This window comes from Telopea speciosissima, chromosome 3 (assembly GCF_018873765.1).
Source record: "Telopea speciosissima isolate NSW1024214 ecotype Mountain lineage chromosome 3, Tspe_v1, whole genome shotgun sequence".
NCBI lineage: Eukaryota > Viridiplantae > Streptophyta > Magnoliopsida > Proteales > Proteaceae > Telopea > Telopea speciosissima.
In genome coordinates, this window is record NC_057918.1 from 60,935,272 (window position 1) to 60,956,423 (window position 21,152).

Below are 21,152 nucleotides of genomic sequence, written 5' to 3' on the forward strand. Positions count from 1 at the left end.
CTATTTATTTAAGGAAAAGGTTGGGTATGCTTAGTGCCTATAAAACCACCTCAACCCTCTTCTCCATGCTTCACCGCAAACCATCTGTAATTTGCGCACCATGGATTTCCATCTCCTGGAGAAAGCCCTCTTAGGCCTCTTCTGCGCTATCGTTCTCGCCATTAGCATTTCTAAGCTCAGTGGCAAGCGATTCAAACTCCCCCCTGGTCCACTCCCGATTCCTGTCTTCGGCAACTGGCTTCAAGTCGGCGATGACTTAAACCACCGAAACCTGACAGAACTGGCCCGCCGATTCGGCGACATCTTACTCCTCCGCATGGGCCAACGTAACCTCGTTGTCGTCTCTTCCCCTGATCTCGCCAAAGATGTCCTCCACACCCAAGGAGTTGAATTCGGTTCAAGAACCCGAAACGTTGTCTTCGATATCTTCACAGGTAAAGGCCAAGACATGGTTTTCACCGTCTACGGTGAACATTGGCGAAAGATGCGGCGAATCATGACCGTCCCTTTCTTCACCAACAAGGTGGTTCAGCAGTACCGATTTGGGTGGGAAGAGGAAGCAGCTAAGGTCGTTGAGGATGTGATGAAGAACCCAGAGGCATCGACGACTGGGATTGTTTTGAGAAGGCGGTTGCAGCTTATGATGTACAACAATATGTACCGGATCATGTTTGATAGAAGGTTTGAGAGTGAGAATGATCCCTTGTTTATAAAACTTAAGACTTTGAATGGGGAGAGAAGTAGGTTGTCTCAGAGCTTTGAGTATAATTATGGTGATTTTATCCCCATTTTGAGGCCTTTCTTGAGAGGTTATTTGAAGATCTGTAAGGAGGTTAAGGACCGAAGGTTGCAGCTTTTTAAGGACCATTTTCTTGAGGAGAGGAAGTACGTTTTGATTTTTTTTTTTTTGGAAACCTCAATTCTTTTCTTTAATGGGTTCTCTGTTTTATGATGCTTTCTTTGATTTATTTATTTATTTTTTTGGTTTTTTGAATGAATTGTGGGTTGCAGGAAGCTAGCAAGCACGAAGGCAACGGACAACGCAGGGCTCAAGTGCGCCATGGATCACATCCTTGATGCCCAGAAGAAGGGAGAAATCAACGAAGATAACGTCCTTTACATCGTCGAGAACATCAATGTTGCCGGTAAGTTAATACTGAAACCCTTTCGAATGTTAAAAAGGAGAGATTTTAGCTCACAGACACGTAGACGCGCGACCACTATTTTAGAACTAATGACCCGGTAAAATTTCGTATAAATGGACAAACCAATTTAGTGACTGTCGCAAATTGGAACTCTTCTGCCGTAATTGTCGTTGGGTATGGATATCCATTTCGGATTTTTCTCCTCTCAGGTACTTCTAAGTAAGTACCCACCTGTCCATTTATAGTTCAACGGTCAAAAGTAAAAACACTTTAAAACCCAACCCGATCAAAAGTAAAGACACTTTAAAACCCAATCCAACCCATGATTTGTCCAACTTAACCCAACCCAATCTTCATCTCCCCTCTCTCTCTCTGGCAACTCTCGGAGACGGCAACCAATGTGGTGGCGACCCAACCCTCCTCTCTCTCTACCGGAGTGTTCCAGCGACGGCAACTCTAAGAGGCTGCAACCTCTCTGCACAAAGGAGCTCTGGTTCGCCATCACCAGGAGTTCGCCATTAAAGAATAGTGGGAGCTGGTTCGCCATTACAGCCAGAGAGGAGGCCTTAAAGCTTAAAATCTCTCTGTGGCAACTCGTCAAACACCCTTCTTGCAAAATCAACATATCCAACCATTTATAAGAGAGTTAAGAACAAAACCATCTGAAAAGAATCCAAGCACTAGAACCTGACCCTGAAGACCCAATAAAACCTCTACGTTTCCCACATCAGTACACGTCTTGGAAAAAAATGACCAGGTGATTCCATTGCACCACTCTACAACATTTCTTTATACAAAGAAATACAGATACTTGGGTTGCTTGTTCTTGAATGAGCTCTAATCATGGCGTTCCAAGTGAACGTGTTGGGCATCCTCATTTGATAGAACACATGGCGAAAGTAGTGGAGATTGACTGAATTCAAAAGGATAATAGTTTCTAATAGTTTGGTTGATGCCACATGGTCTTCCCATAGGCTAATTCTGTAAATCTGAGAGTGAATTTTCTTTAGTTCGGTCATGCGTCTGCAAGAATCGAGTAGAGGAAGACATGGGTTCTTAAGAATTAGTTTTCAGACTATTGGTTTACTGAAATCAAAAGGTTAAGAGGTTGGGTTTCTACTCATCATGGATTTCAGGATACCTGAGGTTTCATGTTTGATTGAAACTTGAGACAGGAGCAACCGCGATGAGAGAAATGGGCGTTTCGGGGTTTTCTTTTTTTCCGGTTCCCCCTCCCTTTGATTTGCGTAACCCGTAAGCTTCTCATTTTGGGCATCCTCTCCGGCAACGGCCAAGAAAGTGAGAAACAGATAAGAGGCAACTGCTGCTGGGCCATAGGCAGCGAGAGAGGAGGGTTGGGTCACCGCGGCGATGGTTGCCGTCTCCGAGAGTTACGAGAGAGAGGAGAGAGAGGAGAGAAATGAGAGTTGGGTTTTAAACGGATTAAAATCCTCTGGAGTACCTGCGGCGCGGCAGTGCACATCCGACGGCACACACATGGCCTCTGCTGTGCGTCGGATGTGCACTGCTGCCCCGCCGGTACCGCAGAAGATCCTGGTCCGTTTGAAACCATAGTTAGGGTTGGTTGGGTTGGGTTGGGTTGGATACACCATGGGCTGGGTTGGGTTTTAAAGTGTCTTCACTTTTGACCGTTGGATTATAAATGGACAGGTGTCACATTTATAAGGGGGTACTTATAAAAACTTACAGATGAGGAAACTTGAGAGGAGAAAAATCCAAGTAGTCCTCGTGGAGGTTTGGAGTTAGGTAGAGGTGTAGAGCTAGAGGTGTCAAAATTGGGGCAGAATCGAGTAAATCGGCTTACCGAATTGAACTTAACCGAGGCCATATTGGGTTGGTTTCGGATTGGGGTATTACGACTTTGAAACTAAATTGAACAATATTGGAAACCAAAAGAAATCGACATCAAAACCGGTTCAAAACTAAAACGAAACCGATCTACCTTGATAAGAAACCATTAACAGCCCGAAACTCAGTAAAAAAAATCAGATTTTCCTATAGCTTTGTATAAATATGTAGGAAAAAAATTCCCTGCATGGGACTAAGGGTATCAATTGGCTCGGTTTTAGTTATTCAGTTCGGTTTCAACTCGGTTTAAGAAACGAAGTGTAGAAACCAAAATTGAACCGAATCGTGAATAGAAATACACTTTCAAAACCAAAACCGAATTGACTCGATTCGGTTCGATTTCATTTTTTTTTTGGTTTTGTATTCAGCTTCTTAGTGAATTTTAATTTAGTTTCATATTCGGTTTAGATCTTATTTCAAGTGTTTGGGTCAACTTTTTTACATTTTCACCAATAAAAAAAACCCTTATTTTTTAGGATCATAGTCCACCAAACACTAAAATGGAAAAAAATTATCATCCACATTTGATTAAAAAAAGTTTAAAAAAAATTTAATTGTATATGGTTCTTTATTCGGGTTGAAAATAGGTAATTCAATTCGGTTTAACGGTTTTTACATGAAATCAAAACGAACTGAACATAGAAATATTTCAGCTTTGGAAACCAAAACCGAATCGATTTACTTCGGTTCGATTCAGTTCAGTTTTAAATGACCAGTTTCGGTTTTGGTTCTAAATTAACACCCTTATATGGGATGCAGGGGCCACGCTCAGACACATTGGGGGCGGAAATAACCACCCCGTCCCCAAGAATGGTGGAATTTTCGTCTCCCAATGTGCCAATGTGTGAGCTGTCATTGGCTGTTGGACGCGCATGGCTCGTGCGCTCCCATGCAGAGAACAGTTCCCCAAATATGTATGTTAAAGCGGACCCAAATTAAGACTGAAATCAAAACCATTAATAGACTGATACAAGAAATCGATACGAAGTTAAAATCAAACCAATATGGAAGTCGCATTTTCTATGTTGACTTGGTTTCAGATTCACCATTCCCAAAACAAAACGGGCTAAAGCCGAATTGAAATCGCCCAAACCGATTGATTGACACCGGCAGTTGGCACCCAACGTATTTCTGTACAATTTTGGTGAGTGGACTCATTAATCAATAAATATCCATGAAAGAACAAAAGTTACCGATCGGTCCAGGTGTAATGGTCTGACCCAAAATCCTTTTGTCACAACAATTTTTTTTTTTGTCAAAAAGACAGAAATTTTGACAATAGTCCACCAAACACTAAAATGGAAAAAAATTATCATCCACATTTGATTAAAAAGAGTTAAAGGGAATATAATTTTATATGGTTCTTGCATGAAATCAAAACGAGTCGAACATAGAAAATATTTCAACTTTAGAAACCAAAAGCGAATTGATTTACTTTGGTTCGAATCAATTCAGTTTTAAACAGCTCGTTTCGGTTTTGGTTCTAAATTGACACCCTTGCATGGGACGCAGGGGCCACGCCCAGATACATTGGGGGTGGAAATGACCACCCCATCCCTAAGAATGGTGGAATTTTCATCTCCCAATGTGTCAATGCGCGAGCTCTCATTGGCTGTTGGACGCGCATGGTTCCTGTGCTCCCATGCAAAAAACAGTTCCCCAAATATGTATGTTAAAGCGGACCCAAATTGGGACCGAAATCGAAACCATAATTGACAGATACAAGAAACCGATACGAACTTAAAACCAAATCAATATGGAAACCGCACTTTCTATATTGATTTGGTTTCAGATTCACCATTCCCACAATAAAACGGGCTCAAGCCAAATTGAAATTGGCCCAAACCCACAGATTGACACCAGCAGTTGGCGCCCAACGTATTTTTGCACAATTTTGGTGGGTGGACTCATTCATCAATAAATATCCATGAAAGAACAAAAATTACCGATCGATTCACGTATAACGGTCTGACCCAAAATCCTTTTGTCACCTAATTTTTTTTTTGGGTAATTTACACATACCACCCCTGAGGTTTGACGAAAGTATGATTTTACCCGCCCCCCCCCCCCCATTTTGGAAAATTCTGCGTACCCCCCTGAAGTTTACAAACATTAACAAATACACTCATTCCGTCAGTTCATGACTAACAGTATTAAAAACATCAGGTGAAATGACAAAATTGCCCTTGCAAAGAAAAAAAAACCTGCAACTCAGTAATTTACTCTGATGGTGACATCGCCGGTGGACATCGGAAGACCTACCTTCATTCAACATCATATTCGCTCACCTTCTTGTTACCAACACCAAGACTGATAGCCGCTAGAACCTGATCCTTTCCTTCTTTTGCTTCTTTGCCTTTCCCCACTCTATCGAAATTGTTGGCAAGGAGAGGGCAATTGGCAAGGGCATCCCAGAACTCCGAAGGCTCTTTGCCCTCATCGATGTTCACAATGGGTCCTTGAGCTCCCTCGTAACGCACGACTTGAGACGCAGCAACGCTGGCCTGATTCAACATTACCTGAGTACAATTCTTCCCGACCCAGATGTAAATCACCGAAGGTATATGAATGATGAAAGCCCCACGAGATTCGAGGCCGAGTGCGCTCGGATGATTCAACATTTTGGGAACCAAGTGGAGGGAATCGTAGGAAGAGTGGGGGCCATCCGGTACATCCGAAGCACGAGTTAGGGGTGGTGCACTGCGTGAACCCTCTTCCGCACTGCAAGAACGGCAGCGAAGCCCATGTTTGGGTTTGTACGTGATCCCGCGAGCAGCCTTCACAAACTGGAACGCATCCTCAAAGCTCTGGCCATCCCTCCACATAAGGTAGGCGATGACCAAGGAGGTGGAGCGGGAGACCCCCCCTGGCAGAGGTGAACGAGAACACGCCCTCCCTGCTCGCGTACATCTTTGAAATAATCGAAAACATCGTAGAGGATACTGGTGATGTCCTCGGAGGGGCTGTCTTGCAGCCACAAGGTCTTGTAGATGAGATCGTTCTTGAAATACTCGGGAGACACTCCACCTATCGGTGACACTCCCTCTGCAAGTTTGTCTTCCAACGTAGTTGTTGATGCTGTACAGATATGGGTTCCCTCCCTCTGCAATCTTTAACCTCCACATCTTCTCTTCTCTTCTCTTCTCTTCTCTTAAAGATGTCGTCAGAACCTTATATGATCATACCAAAACAAAATAATAATTCATAGGAGAGAGAGAGTAAATGCAGGAAGGAAGGAAAACTATAGTAAGTATGGAGACAAGTATAGTTTAATAAGATGTTCAAGAATGAAGCAGTTTCGGCCCTACAGTGGGTGACTTCTTATTATTTGGTGAGATGGGAGGAGTGAAGAGCAGGAGAGGTGATTTTTAAGGGCTCCTCTACTGCCGAGCTGCCCGGTAGGATCGTGCTGCCCAGACACAGTACTGTGCGCAATGTCCACCTTACCCCTGCCCAAATGCCTTACCCGAGTGGGGTAAGGCGGTCTTTGCACACAACACCGTGTCTGGGCAGCACGGTCTTGCCGGGCAGCTCGGCAGTAGAGGATCCAAATTGCTAAAATGTGTGATGTAACAAACTATAGACCTGGGAGTAGGTGGATGGGGCCAATGACGGAGGTCATCGGAGCTAGGCCTGGGCCACTCTTCTACGGGACAGCGAGAGATGGAAAGGGGTTGCAGGGGAGGAAGGGAAGCCTGAGCCTTATTGCTGAAAGGTTGTGATTGTTTGGGGTTGGAACTAGGATTAGACCAGGAAGAAGGAGACCACCGGTCAGACCATGAAATAGAACAAAGGTAGGTCTTCCGATGTCCACCGGCGACATCACCATCATTCCCTTGCTCTGAGTCAATGAGTAAATTACTGAGTTTTAGGATAACTGCAACTCATCTTCCCCAATCGATTTGGGGAAGATGAGTTGCAGGTTTTTTTTTCTATGCAAGGGCAATTTTATCATTTCACCCCATGTTTTTAATACTGTTAGTCGTGAACTAACGGAATGGGTGTATTTGTTAATGTTTGTAAACCTCAGGGGGGTATGCAGAATTTTCCAAAACTGGGGGGTAAAATCATACTTTCGTCAAACCTCAGGGGTGGTATGTGTAAATTACCCTTTTTTTTTTTTTGGTCAATAGCAAAACTTTTATTAAAAGAAATCGATTGCAGAGAAACTCTGGCCGGCTGAAAAATGTGAACTTGTTTGTTGCCACAACACTTCGAGTAGATGTGAAATTGTTTGTTGCCACCAATTTCTTCCACGTGGTTGTTGTTCTTGAATCTTGACCATGGATCATTTGACAATTTATTTAAGGGAAAGCGATCTCTACTTGGTGGTGTTTCCTACACCCTCACACAAGGCATCGTGAGATGATGTCTCTGTCTCTAAGTAGATACCCAAGGGTGCTCACCAATTGGAGAGTGTAAAAAACACCACCATGTAGCTAGAGATCTTTTTCCTAATAATTATTTATTTATTTTTGTATGGTACTGTCATTTACGTGGTAAGCCGGTGATGATGAAATGTCACCAACCATCATTTTTAGGTTTAAAAGAAGATAGGAAAAAAGAACTCTGTCCGAGAGTGTGGTCTACGCCAACACTCCCATGAGTCTATCTCTCTCCTCCTTAAAACAAAGGGGCAGAACTGTCTTTTCATATGTGGAGGAGAGAGATAGACTCATGCAAGTGCTGGCGTAGACCACACTCCCGGACAGAAAACTAGTATATATAAGTTTTGAGTAATGTATTTTATGTTGGTTGATGCAGCCATTGAGACTACGTTGTGGTCTATCGAGTGGGGGATAGCGGAACTGGTGAACCACCCCGAGATCCAACAGAAAATCCGAAACGAAATCGACATAGTTCTCGGACCCGGTCTACAAGTGACCGAACCCGACATCCAGAAGCTTCCCTACCTTCAAGCTGTGGTCAAGGAGACCCTGCGACTCCGCATGGCGATCCCATTGCTGGTTCCGCATATGAACCTACATGATGCCAAGCTCGGTGGCTACGAAATTCCCGCTGAGAGCAAGATCCTTGTCAATGCATGGTGGCTTGCCAATAACCCGGCCCACTGGAAGAGCCCGGATCAGTTCCGACCCGAGAGGTTCCTGGAAGAGGATGCCAAGGTCGAGGCCAACGGCAACGATTTCCGGTACCTACCATTCGGGGTTGGCCGGAGGAGCTGCCCCGGAATTATTCTGGCCCTGCCCATCATTGGAATCACCTTGGGCCGTTTGGTCCAGAACTTTGAGCTCTTGCCCCCACCGGGTCAGTCTAAGCTTGACATATCCGAGAAGGGAGGGCAGTTCAGCTTACAAATATTAAAGCACTCCACCATTGTTGCACAGCCAAGGGTGTTTTGATCTTCAAAGTGCTCTCTCTCTCTATTTAGCTTTTGTTATTATTATTACGGTGTACTTGTTTTATTTTGGCTACCTTGTGAAGCTAGCGATAAGGAATTGACGTATGCATGGATTATAAAATATGGTGGATCATGGACAAGTGGAAAAATAATAAAAAGAATATTCATCATAGGGGAAAGTTTTCCGTCACCGCGTGGTCAAGAAAGTATCAATTCAGCCAATTTTTTAGTAATTGTTTATTGTAAAATGAATTTTAAACGAAAGTTGCAAAATACTTTTTTACCTTTTTTGAAAATTTATTTTATTTTTCCTTCGCAAAGAGGTAGTGTATAGGACTAAGAACTGCAATGGAAGGTTTTGAAAAGAGAGTTCTCTCCTTCTTCATGTATGGGGTTGGTTTGGGTGCTTTACACAAAAGCGCATATTTAGTCGGGCAAGTCGGGTGGTGGTGTGGCATGGCGTTGCAAGGCAAAGCATGCTTTTATGGGGTTTCTTTCCTTAATGAACAGAGGACGTCCATCACTCTCTACTAATTGATTCTAACTTCTAAGTGTTAAAAAGCTCTCTCTCTCTCTCTCTCTCGCCTTTCTTGCTCTCTTTGTTTTGGCATGTATCGAGTTTCAAGTTTAATTCCTTAGTTCCATTATTTTAGTTGATTGAACATAACCAGACAGTGCCCCAATGTGGTCCGGGAAATGAGTGCAACAACTATTGGAAGGCCTTAGGGGTTGTTCCGTCTTGGAGGTCGACTTGCAAAAACCTGTATTGCACCATAGGGGCAACTACAATCTTAAGGAGAATGAACGGTGGCATGACTCAGCCCTGCTAAGTTCTGTCTGTGATCTTGTTCTTGTATCATCATCTCCTACTATCCATGGTTGCTTCATTTAAGAGGATTAAGCATAGAAAGATAAGTTCTATATTCTCAATTTAATTCCAACAATTGTTCAAATCGTAGTTGATACGTCAATAAAAATTTGTTGTATGGATGTTTGACATGTGGCAAGTTATGAAGTTGGGTTGGAAGAGGTATGGTTCAAAGCCAGCTCATGGAAGACTTTGGAACCAAGGATCAGTAGTCTGCTATTCCATAGGTCATAAAGCCTATGTCTAGCATAGGCATCAGGATGATGCATGCAATATCTATTCATCCTAGGGAAACGGGGAACGAACCTTTGTCATCCACATCTCCATTGAATCCCATCTCAATGTATCAAGTCACATAGTAATTCGGCAACAGTTAGTGAAGGCATGCTTAAGGTAATCCAATATCCACCAAAAGGATTGATTATCTTTTGACAAGCTACTTCGCATTTAAGGCATGCTTACGTAAGCCGATCAATCTTGGGTCACATAAGGGTTGGAAGCCCCATCACGTCACATCACAACACATCCTCCTGATACTATGGTCTGATGAAGACACTGGGAATGACAGATTGATCGAACTCAATCCTCAGTTTTAGAACCAATTCTTGAGGTGAATTGACCGTCGAAGAACCTTGATTTGGTTCTACGCTTGTTATTGAACCTGTCTCTCCTTCTTGACTAGCTGCCTTGAAAATTGATTTCGGTATCAGAGGGCTCACCTCTTGTGTCCTCTTTCGTTTGTGCAGATTGGCGCATCTGACGATCTACGTCACTTCTTCAGTTTTCACCCGCATCAGTTTGGCGCCCTCCATGGGGCCTCTATACCGTAGCCATCTTCTTTAAATCTTGAGTAAATTACTCCCCCTCCCCTCGATTATGCCCGAGTTCTAAACACCGCCCCTGGGTATTGAGTAATAACTTTCCCCTCCCCTAAACTCAAAAGATTCTATCAACCGTACCCGTTCCAATAATACACCCTACCCATATCAAAACCCTAAAAACATCTCTAAAAACCCTAGTTTCTCCAGCTTGAGTAACGGTCAACACCACCACCACCACCCTCACGACATCCATAATCATTGCCCCCTCCACCTCCACCTCCAGAGCAAGAAAGCCATCCAATATCAGAGAACGAATTTTTGGGAGGTTGAGTTCCAAATATTCTTTGGGATCGAGTACCCCTGTTTTTGGGAAAAGCTGTTGCCAATCTTCATCAAACATAGAAGCACTTCGAGCTCAAAGTACTTTGTTCCTGCCCAAGAGATTCTGAATGAGTTTTGTAACCTTGAAATAAAGCAAATGGATCCACCGAAGCAAGAGCCCCAGAAGACCAACCAATTGTAGAAACAAATTGCAGAGCTTCTCAAATTGCATAAACGAAAAGTGAAATTGATTTCCTTGGTCAAAGAGGTATACTGTTTGATTCCCTTTTTTTTTCTTTTTCTTCTCCCAATTTTTCTGTTAAAATTTTTTCATTGAACCTTCAAAAACTGTTCTTTTAACCCCAGTCTCTACTCTATGGTGGTTGATTGATTGGTTCTGGAGGACTTGATTCTTGAAATAATTGAGCGACTGCGGGCCTTCCCTTTAATGCGCGCATCATGATAAGTCTGGCATCTCATTAATTTCTATATATTTGAATATTTCATACCTTTTTTTTTTGGATTTACAAACAGGAAAATGGGTACAATGGGTTCGGTGCTTTGTGTTTGCTGAGTTCATGTTGGTGGAGTTTCTGAGCTATGGTGTTGCAGAAGAGGTTGGACTATGGATTCAATGACTACCAAGTGTCTGCCATTGCGTTGGCAACAGAGAGGGGGCAGAGTTGCAGGAAATGGGTTGCACGAGAAGAAAGAAGAAAAAGAAGGAGGGGGTAATAGTCTTTTTCTAACACTTAGGGCCCGTTTGGTAATACTTCAGAAACATGTTTTTGGTGTTTTTCTGTTCTACGGGCACAAAAAAATGGAATCTACCGTTTGGTAACACTGGTTTGTTTTTTTATGCTAGTGAAATGAACCGGGCAAAAAAAACAGAAAAACAGCAAATGTAGAAACAAGGAAACCCTTGTTTTTTTCACTTTTGAAACACCTCAATTGAAACAAAAGGTACCTTTTTTGCAAATGTGTGCCCGACAAACTTGGACACCAACGAGATACCCACTCTCCATTTGTGAAGATCTGAAGGGCTCCTCCACTCTTCTGCGACATCGCCTTCCTCTGCTACTTTTAGTTAAATCATCTTCTTCTTCTTCTCCTCTACCTGTATCTTCTTCTTCTTCTTGCTCTGTGCAACATCTTCTCCTTCTTCCTCTACTTATCAGGTTCTTCTTCTTCGTCTGTGATATTCTTCTCCTTCTTCGTCTGCTCGGCTGCGTCTTCTTCGTCTATGATGTTCTCCTCCTCCTTCCTTTGCTCAGCTTCTTCTTCTTCTTAGATTTTTTTGTTAAATAAACTCCATGAGACTGCTCTCATCTCCACGATCTCTCGAGACTCTAGCACCATCTTCTCCAGCCAAGTCCATCGGTAAGCTCTTTCTGATTCTCTCCCCTCTATATCTCTTTCTGATCTCTCTCCATCTCAGTAAGCTCCTCTTTTGATCTCGCTCCATCTCTCCCCCTTATATCTCTTTCTGATCTCTCTCCATCTTTTCCCTAATCCCCGATTTTTATTTATTTTTTATATAAGTTTCAGATTGAAATGGTCGTTTGTTGGGTTTTTTTTTGGGGGTAAATAAAAGATAGAGATGTGATCGCAGTTGGGTTTATAGATTATACTCTGATTTTTGCAGAAAACCCAAAAAAACCAGGACTTTGAGAGGCGCTTCCCCAGTGATTGAAGCTCAAGTTCACAATTTCTGACCTCCCACACACCGATCCAAGCTGCACAGGTAAAAGCCCTCTCTGTGATCCATTTGGAATAAATTATTTTCTCGTTTTTGTACCATCTCTTTGAATTGTAAAACCTAGTTGCTGGTTTATGTTGGTGTATCTGTGGTTGTCAATGAAATTACTCTCCCATTGTAGATTCAAATTTAAGATGTTTCTGGATATGTATTTTGCAATCAAACTTGTAAACCTAGTAGCATATAGGTTCTGGTTCTGTTTCTCATTAACTGTACGAGGATGCGACCATAAGCTTTGTCCTTTCATGTGAAGAACTCATATTATTTGCTTCATGGAAGTGTTTAATTTCATGGCTGGAAGCTTTGCCCTTCTTAAATTATTTATTGTTTTAACTCAACATTTAGAATGAGAGTTGGACTTCAAAAAAGAAACTTGAAAAAAGAAAAAGACAGAATTTGTGCACCTATGTACCTCTTCGAAGATGACTGTTTACTCCACTGAGAACTCAAACAACATGGTATGTTTGTACTTCTCAGTTGGTTGAATAACAACAGATGGAAAGTTTGGTTGGTTAATAGCATTAGGGAATCCCTGCGTCTCCAAACAAAGCCCTGAGTGCTTTCCATAAACTGCTCCACTTTTACCAACAACACCATTAACATAGTTCCCAGTATAAAACTGCACACCAGGGGCATCAGTCCATAAGTTCAGAACCCTTGAGCTTGAGGAATCTTTCACTTTAGCAGCATGTTTCAAGCCTGATTTCTCTTCACCACAGTCGAGCACATAATTGTGATCATAACCCAAGCCAGGAACCTCATGGATCGAGGCACCAAACTTCTTTTCTGTTGTGAAATCAAAGGGGGTACCTTTAACAAGAATGATTTCACCTGTGGGGATTGTGTTCTCATCAACAGGGGTAATGTGATTTGCCCAAATCTGAACCACATGCTCAAGAACATTCCCAGAGCTGTGACCAGCCAAATTGCAGTAGGTATACTGAGCTAAGTTAATTGGAGTAGCCTTGTTCTTGGGCACAGCTTCCATTTCAAGCTTCATTGTTGATGGGTTTTTCCCTTCTTTACGGTCAACTATGTCCCACACCACCTTATCGAACCCCTTGTTCCCACCTGAATAGACGAATAAAAGAGATTAAATACAGACAGTGGCAAATACAACTTGAGAACAGAGTTCCTCAAAAAGTTTTAATGCATTGTTTATAACAAACAACATGAGCAAAATGTAATTCTGACACTACTTTGCTAAGCATGGAAGGAGATTCTAGCTTAATTTTATATACAAACAATAAAGTAGGAACATACCTTGTATTCAAATGGAGTATCCACCCTTTCCATCCCCCCCCCCCCTCCTTTTTTTCCATCTTCAACTTTCACCCATTTAACCATACAACTAGAAGGCATCTCATAGTTCATGCATCATTCATAGGAATTCTGGATTCTCATGATGAAACCAGGTTGCAAAATTATATCAAGATAAGAATTTACGAAAGAGCTAGATCTAGCTGAGTTTTTCAACCATTAGATCACCCCATCGATTATAGCCTTGTAGGGAATCAAAGCAATAGTTCTTTTTTTCCATGGTTTTTTATTTTTTATTTTTTTTTTATTATTTTTTTTTATGTCTCCCATTCTTGTTTCTTGCGATAAATGTCTATGATAAGCATGCTTAGTAATATTGCAATGGGACCCCTCTAACGAGACGATTTAAGATGGGGTTATGTTTGGGGCTTTAATTTGTTATGATAGTGCTCATATGAAGAATACAAAGTGAACATTTGTTATATACAGGACATATGGGTAGTAGTAGCATTGACAATGTCAAGTGGACACAAGTTGAGTTAAAAATTTTCATTGAATTCATGATTGATAATGTGAAATGCGGGAATAAAACTGCTAGTACATTCAACAAAACTGGTTGGAATGACATTAAGACCCGTATGGAGAATTATCTGGGACGTTCCATTTCAAATGAACAATTGCGTAACAAGATTTACAAGCTGCGGACAGAATACAGTAACTTCAAGAAGCTACTAGATACAACGGGTTTTGGTTGGCATTCCATGACAAGGACAGCCACAGTTGATGATGAATCAGTCTAGGATAGAGCAATACAGGTAAACATATATAGACTTTATTTAGGAAAATTTTAGATATAAGTAATCATCAATATTAATAATTAAGATTAATTTGTTAGTAATTAATCTTGTACTTTTCAGGCAAATCCAACATGGTCTAAATTTAAGAAAAATGGATTATCCTACTGGCCAGAGTTGTGTATCATCTTTGAAGACTCATATGCACGGGGGAATATAGGATCGTGCAGCACCGAACCTATTATTGACATGACAGAGGGTAATGAAGATAATATAGTATATACACCTCCCCCCACTGAGAGATTCCATGATAATATAGATGGTTTTGAGGAAAACGAGAACTCGAACAAAAGTGTCCGCGATAGTACACCGCCATCCCGTAGGAAAAAGAGTATGACTGGAGATGCAATAACTTCATTGAACCAACTTGGTAGGTATATGAATTGGAAAATGGAGAAGGCGACGAGTACTTCTGTCACATCTCCAATTCGAGGTGCTTGTGCTACATCAGAATATAGTGCTAGTGCTTGTCAAGCTATACTGGACAGCATTGATGATGTTCCTAAGGACCAGTATGTGAAGACTATTGATCGTATGTGTGTTGATCCAGTATGGAGGGAGATCTTTATTACAGCTAAACCTGAAAAATGGGCTTGGATACTTGATGGTTTAAAGTAGTCCCCTTAGCTTTACATTGGATGCTTTATTTGATACTATTTGAACATGGTTCGTGATAGGGAACCTTGTAGAACTAGTATATACCAAGGTTCTATATTGGTGAATGAGATGTTGAATGGGCACCCAACTGTATGTTATGAGGAATTTAGGATGGAGAAGCATGTTTTTGAAAACTTATGTTCATGGGTGACTCATAGGGGTTGGTTAGAGGACACTCGTTATATACATGTTGATGAACAAATTGCAATGTTCCTTTGGATTGTTGGTAAAGGTGCAAGCAATAGGGATGTATAGAATAAGTTCCAACATTCGGGAGAAACAATTAGTCGTATTTTTTAAAATATATTGGTTGCAATGCGGAGGTTGGCTAAGGAAAAGATTAGACCACCAAATTTTAATCGAGTACCCAAAGAGATTGAACACAATCCCAAATACTACCCGTATTTTAAGGTAAACTTGGAGAGTATATATATGCTCAACTATGTTAATCATGTTTAATTTTTCAACAGCCTAACAATCGTGGGTGTGGTATATTCGCATGGATAGATGAGACAACGCCTAGCTCTTCCATACAACATACTGCTCCTACGTCACCATGTTCGGAAGCATCAACATCTACGGTTTCTTTCCCTGCATCATATTATATGACCGGATATCTTGAAGGTAGAATTAAAGGGGCAGAGAAAAATATGAAAAGCTTGAAAGACGTTCTTAGTGCTATGAAGAAGTTGGAGTTAAACGAGAAAGAAGATTGATGCAATTCATGTGATTTTGTAATAAATTGGAAATACTTTTTAAAGATTTTTTAGAATATTTTCTAGTTTTAAAAATGATGTTTTTTTTTCTTAGGTTTTAAATTGTTGTATGTAATGCACCTCCGGATATTGTCATATGGTGGATGTATTCTTAGATTTTTAATTTTAAGTAAGTTTAGTCAAGTAATGGCATTTCTGTAATAATTTATTAGTTTGGTAAAAGGTGTTTCAGAACAGATTTTACCAAACGGATTTGTGTTGTTTTTCTGTTCTAAAAATATTTCTGGAACAAGTTTACCAAACACCATTTTATCATCCAGAAACATGTTTCTAGCAAAGAAACAGAAAAAAATGATAAAGGTAAAAAACCCCTGTTCTGGAACAGAAGTGTTACCAAACGGGCCCTTAGTGATTTTTCACCAAATGGGTACAGTTGATAGAATCTTTTGAATTCAGGGGAGGGGAGAGTTATTACTCAATACCCAAGGGTGGTGTTTGGCATTCGGGCATAATCGAGGGGAGGAGGGGAGTAATTTACTCTTAAATTGAGAGACTAAAGTGAGAAAAGAAACATGGTTCGAAACAGGGGGCAATAGGCGACCTCTCGACAAACTAACGACAATCATGTCAAGAGAGAACCTGCCCATGCCACACAAAACTTTGCCGAAGCCTAGACGGCCACCAAGGCCTAGGTCGGTGCCACCGACCCTATCAAAGGTCCCACTAACCGTTTCGGTGTTGCCATTGACTATTTTGTCAGTATCGTTGGTCTCAGCTTAGCTTTGTTTGGTAACACTGGCTTTTTTTTTTTGGTATATTTTTATGGGTGACTTAAGAGAGTCGTCATCTAACCATGTCTTTGTTGTCATCATTGTAAGGAGGTGACAAAATTCAGTGTCTAAAATAAGGAACTATAATTATGGGTGTCCACTGTCCAGTGGCTTTTAATTTCAAGTTCAATGATTCCGTTTGAATTTTGATATGATATCTCAATATCTATGATGTTTATACGTATTTCCAGTCCCAAGGGTGGGCATGAGGTGTTAGATCTTTTTAGCAAATGTTTGATTGTCAATATTTTTTTTCTTTTGTAATTAATAAATCCATTATTTGAGTTAGCGAGTTCTAATCAACCAACTAGTTTGGTGGTTTAGTCAGTTTAGAAGGCCAGTTCAATACTCCTCATGCCTAAAATTGTTTATTGTCAGGGCCAGTAAGGGTTAGCCTAGACCGACCCTGAGTCAGGGTTGGATTTTTTAGGCCTTAAGTCAGGGACGGGCTAGGCGTGGATCCAGGCCCAGCTAAGGGGGCTCAACGTTGGGTTGCGGTTTTAAAAAGCCCGGCCCAACCCGTTCCTGTTGTAGCTCTAGTTCTAATTTTAAGAGGTGGAAGAAAAAGTTAGTGCTTGCATTGAGTCAATTGACAATCTCATTTTCCTTGACTGAACCTCTTCCATGGTGAGTGTTGATCCTACACTCAAGGCCAAAAGGTAGACTTGGCTAAAAGAGGACTACTAGGGCGAAAATCAGATTCCGAACTCGTTGTATAATGTGTATTCTCCTTTTGAATACGCATACACAATATTTAATGTGTTGGAGAAGAAGTATGCATTGGAGGATGTCGAGAGTAAGAAGCATGTAGTGGCTAATTTTCCTGATTTCATTATGAAAGATGGTTGTAATGTTTCATTTCAATTTGATAGATTTCAAGTCTTGGTTGCGAAGTTGGCAAAGGAAGGCATGGTCCTACTAGATGATTTTGTGGCAAGCTCTCTCTTGGAGAATTTGGCGGACTCTTGGAATGACTTCAAACTAAGTATAAAACATAAGAGAAAGGACTGCTCACTTGACCAAATAATCATATGATTAAAGATTGAGAGGATGAATCGGAAAAAAGGATAAGGAGGAAAAGCCCAAGGAATTCAAGTCCAAGGCTAACCTTGTTAAGTCTGGAAATAACGAACAGTTCAAAGAGAACCTTCATGTTAAGAAGGACAACAAATTTATGAGGAAGAAAGGGAACTGCACCATTTGTGGCAAGCCCGGTTACTTCCAAGTGTGACTGCCAACAACTCAAGAAGAAGAGTTACAACAACAACGCCAAGGTGAATCTCACGGAGGTTGAAATATTTGCAGCAGTTGTGACTGAAATGAACTTGGCCAAGAGACCAAAAGAATGTAACATTGACATGGGTGCCATTAGGTACATACGTGGTGATTGGAATTCATTCTACAACTATTCAACAGTTGATTCCGGTGACATGGTTTATATGACACCCCCAAACCTCACGTGTCATTGGCAAGGGTCAAGTGATCTTGAAGTTAACTTTGAGAAAGACACTCGTACTCAAGGATGTGTTGCATATGCCTAAGATTCATCGTAATTTGGAATTGGGATTACTCCTCATCAAGGCCGGACTGAAATTGTCAATATAGGCCAACAAAGTTATTATATTGGAAATTAACGTGTATGTGGGAAAGATATCTTTATCTAATGGTATTTTTGTACTTGGTATATCTGAAATTATGAATGAAAAAAAAATCACATCTGCTATTTACATGATTGAGTTATTTGATATATGACATGTACGTTGGGTTAAGGCACCATAGTGCAACCTACATTAAGAGACTTTCCAACCTAGCTATCATAGAAGGTAATCCTATATCGACGATTGACAAATGTCAAGTTCGCGTGGAGGCTGAGTTCAAAAAGAAGCCTTACAAGTCGGTAGACAGACAAAAGTGAAATCCTAGACTTAGTAAATAGTGACATTGGGGACTTTAAGCTGAAGAGTGCAGCGGAAGCGACGAGCGATGAATATACAATACAAAAATTTCAGTAACTCAGATCTAGATGAACATTGCCATTAAAGTAAACAGCTGGGAATGACGATTACCTAGCTAAAACACACTAATGGTATGTTCCTCCAAAGGAATGCAACACTCGGTGATGATCTCCGTTGATTGCTCCTCCTCCTAAGTCGTAACCCAAGCTTGAAGATGGAGAGGTGCTCTCTTCCTCACCTCAAGTGTAGAGACAATAATATATTGTGCAAGGCCTTAGCTTCTCTTTTATAAGTAGATTAGTGTAGGAGATTGCAATCTAACTGATATGATCATCCCAAGTGGTGCGATGCTAAAAGGTAGCCTTTAAGTATCCTTAATTGCACAAAAGACAATCCTATCAAAGGTGTAACCTGAAAACCACAGTGGTAGAAGCTTTTATTAAATTCTCTCCCACACAACTTACACCCACAATGGACTTTGCAGGCATGAATTTAAATCACCGCCATGATTCATAATCCAACCATTGTACATTAATATGGGACTGTCATAACTAGTGATCGGGCACAAAAAGGTTTGAAAATATTTTCAAATAATATTTATTTAGGGAAAAGGCTGGGTATGTTAGTGGTACACCGTATTCTAGCTAGCACCCTATTTGTCTGTCTCTCTCTTCCTTCCTTTGAGGGGTAAGGGAGTCATTTCAAAGTGGGGAAGAGAGAGAAAGACACACAGGGTGCTAGCACACCCATCTCTCTCCCATTTATTTAATATAACTGTATTTAAACCCATTTTGCAAAATCTTTACAAAACAATTGTTGGGTCTCGGACTACGACTAGCCATTTTCAGACAACTCATTCATATGGATGTTTTCCTTAACAAAAAGGCGGTGGAAACTATATTGAGCATTACCCCCAATCACACCCATATTTGCATGTTGGATATATAGACACTTGACGTGTAACCATCAAACCCAATTTAATTTTATTATGTGCTTGTTATAATTGTTCTTTTATGTGCAACTGCCCATCTTTACTGCTATTTGCTATCAACTACGAATGAACTTAGGCACTCTATTTAAGGGTTTCCGTACTGTATATTTCCCCAGTGGGATTGGTATAGAAATATAAATATGGGTATATATTGTATTGAATACTGATCTATAGAAATTAATGAATGGTTCACCACCAATTGTGTTTGCAACAATAATTCTCTGTGATACATCCAATATTCACCGGGCCAATCAATGATCGCCACGTGTCATAGGTGACCCATTCCATAGCCAAGGAGAACGAACCGGGTCCCAGCACCCGGGCGCGGCCTCACCCAAGCGCGGCCACCACTCGGGCGCGGCCTCACTTAGGCGCGGCCACACATCAGGGCGCGGCCTCACCCAGGCGCGGCCACCCCTCGGGCGCGGCCTCACCTAGGCGCGGCCACACATCAGGGCGCGGCGTCACCCAGGCATGGCCACCTCTCTGGTGCGGCCACACATCCGGGGCGCGGCCTCACCCCAGGCGCAGCCTCACCTAGGCGCGGCCTCACCCAGGTGCGGCCACCACTTGGGCGCGGCCACACATCCAGGCGGGCGCGGCCTCACCTAGGCACGGCCACACATCCAGGCGCGGCCTCACCCAGGCGCTGCCTGCACCCAGGCACAGCATCGTGGGCACGTGAGGTGGGGGCCACCCATCTACGATCCGATCGCATCGTTAAGACTCATGTCACTATCAGGACTCTAGACCGCCGCTTAGAGGTCACGTCACCCAGAAGGATTCAAGCACCAAGGACGTTATCACCACGTGCGGGTATCTATCCACCAAGGATCCTGATGCCACCAAGACACTCCCTCCCACGAGGAGATGGCCAATTAGGATAGAGCCCCGTTACCCAGGGCCTCTATCCACTCAACGGCACAATCGCCATCAAACTGGGACTCTCCACACCGCCATATGCTACTATAAAAGGCAAGGTACACAACCCCATCGGGGACATCAAAACTCATACTGAATAATTACTATTCATCTGTTTGCGCCAGGAGATCTAACTTTGGCATCGGAGAGCCCTAGGCCGGAACCACACCGGTTCTCTCTGTTGACCCCTTTGGTCCACTTGCAGGTGACGGCACTCGCAGGACCGCTCGACGATTTCTTGACGCAACACTCTGGTAGTCTCTTTTTTTCCTACCTAAGTGGCTCTTAGCGTTGCATTCATATTTTGTGGGTGTGGTGTTCCAATGGTTGATGTCTAACGACAGGACTGATTAGACATAGGCCGCTTGATGTATTTAATGGTATGTTATTTTTCAAATTTCACCAAGTACTTATCTTTCCGTGTGGATAGATGATATGTCAATTCCAGAGGAAATGGTCTAGATTAGTCATGTGTCAAATTTCAGAGTTTAGTTAGTTCGAATGCCCCCTTTTGTATTGGTACACATCTCATGTATGTCCTTGCATGTGTGCTGGCACTCAAGGCATTAGTGTACCCTCTCCCAACTCTAAGTTGGAACAAACACTACAGAATAATATATTTTAAAAAAAAAAAAATGGATGACTCAAATTTGTCTTTGTGATTTTTGAAAACATCACCTTCCATTGTTACATGGAAGCTACCCCACAAATCAAAAGTTAGGTGAATAGATTAAGAAATTAAACAACTTATAAAGGTAAATAAATTGAAGAAACCAAGTTTTGGTCTTTGTTAATCCTTCATTAATGATTGGTTATTAGGACA

General features: G+C 41.8%; 3 protein-coding genes across 5 annotated transcripts; 2 read left to right on the forward strand and 1 right to left on the reverse strand.

Moving 5' to 3' along the window:
- Positions 1 to 64: 64 nt before the first annotated feature.
- LOC122654565 (trans-cinnamate 4-monooxygenase-like) lies at positions 65 to 20,747 on the forward strand. 3 transcript variants are annotated; one of them, XM_043848701.1, is made up of 4 exons: positions 65 to 885; positions 1,012 to 1,145; positions 7,779 to 8,385; positions 20,737 to 20,747. In XM_043848701.1, the coding sequence occupies exons 1-3, from the start codon at positions 101 to 103 to the stop codon at positions 8,375 to 8,377; spliced, it is 1,518 nt and encodes a 505-aa protein (XP_043704636.1). In that variant the 5' UTR covers positions 65 to 100; the 3' UTR covers positions 8,378 to 8,385; positions 20,737 to 20,747. The 3 variants fall into 3 exon arrangements, with proteins under 3 accessions (XP_043704636.1, XP_043704637.1, XP_043704635.1); XM_043848702.1 differs by lacking the exon at positions 20,737 to 20,747 and adding an exon at positions 8,607 to 8,617; XM_043848700.1 differs by lacking the exon at positions 20,737 to 20,747 and having other exon boundaries at positions 7,779 to 8,439.
- LOC122655370 (galactose mutarotase-like) lies at positions 12,496 to 13,238 on the reverse strand (the record flags this gene model as incomplete). Its single annotated transcript, XM_043849570.1, has 1 exon — positions 12,496 to 13,238. A coding segment is annotated over one exon (663 nt), but the record flags the coding sequence as incomplete, so codon positions are not given.
- On the forward strand, positions 13,900 to 14,877 carry LOC122655372. The gene is made up of 2 exons (XM_043849571.1): positions 13,900 to 14,199; positions 14,323 to 14,877. The coding sequence occupies exons 1-2, from the start codon at positions 13,900 to 13,902 to the stop codon at positions 14,875 to 14,877; spliced, it is 855 nt and encodes a 284-aa protein (XP_043705506.1).
- Positions 20,748 to 21,152: the final 405 nt, after the last annotated feature.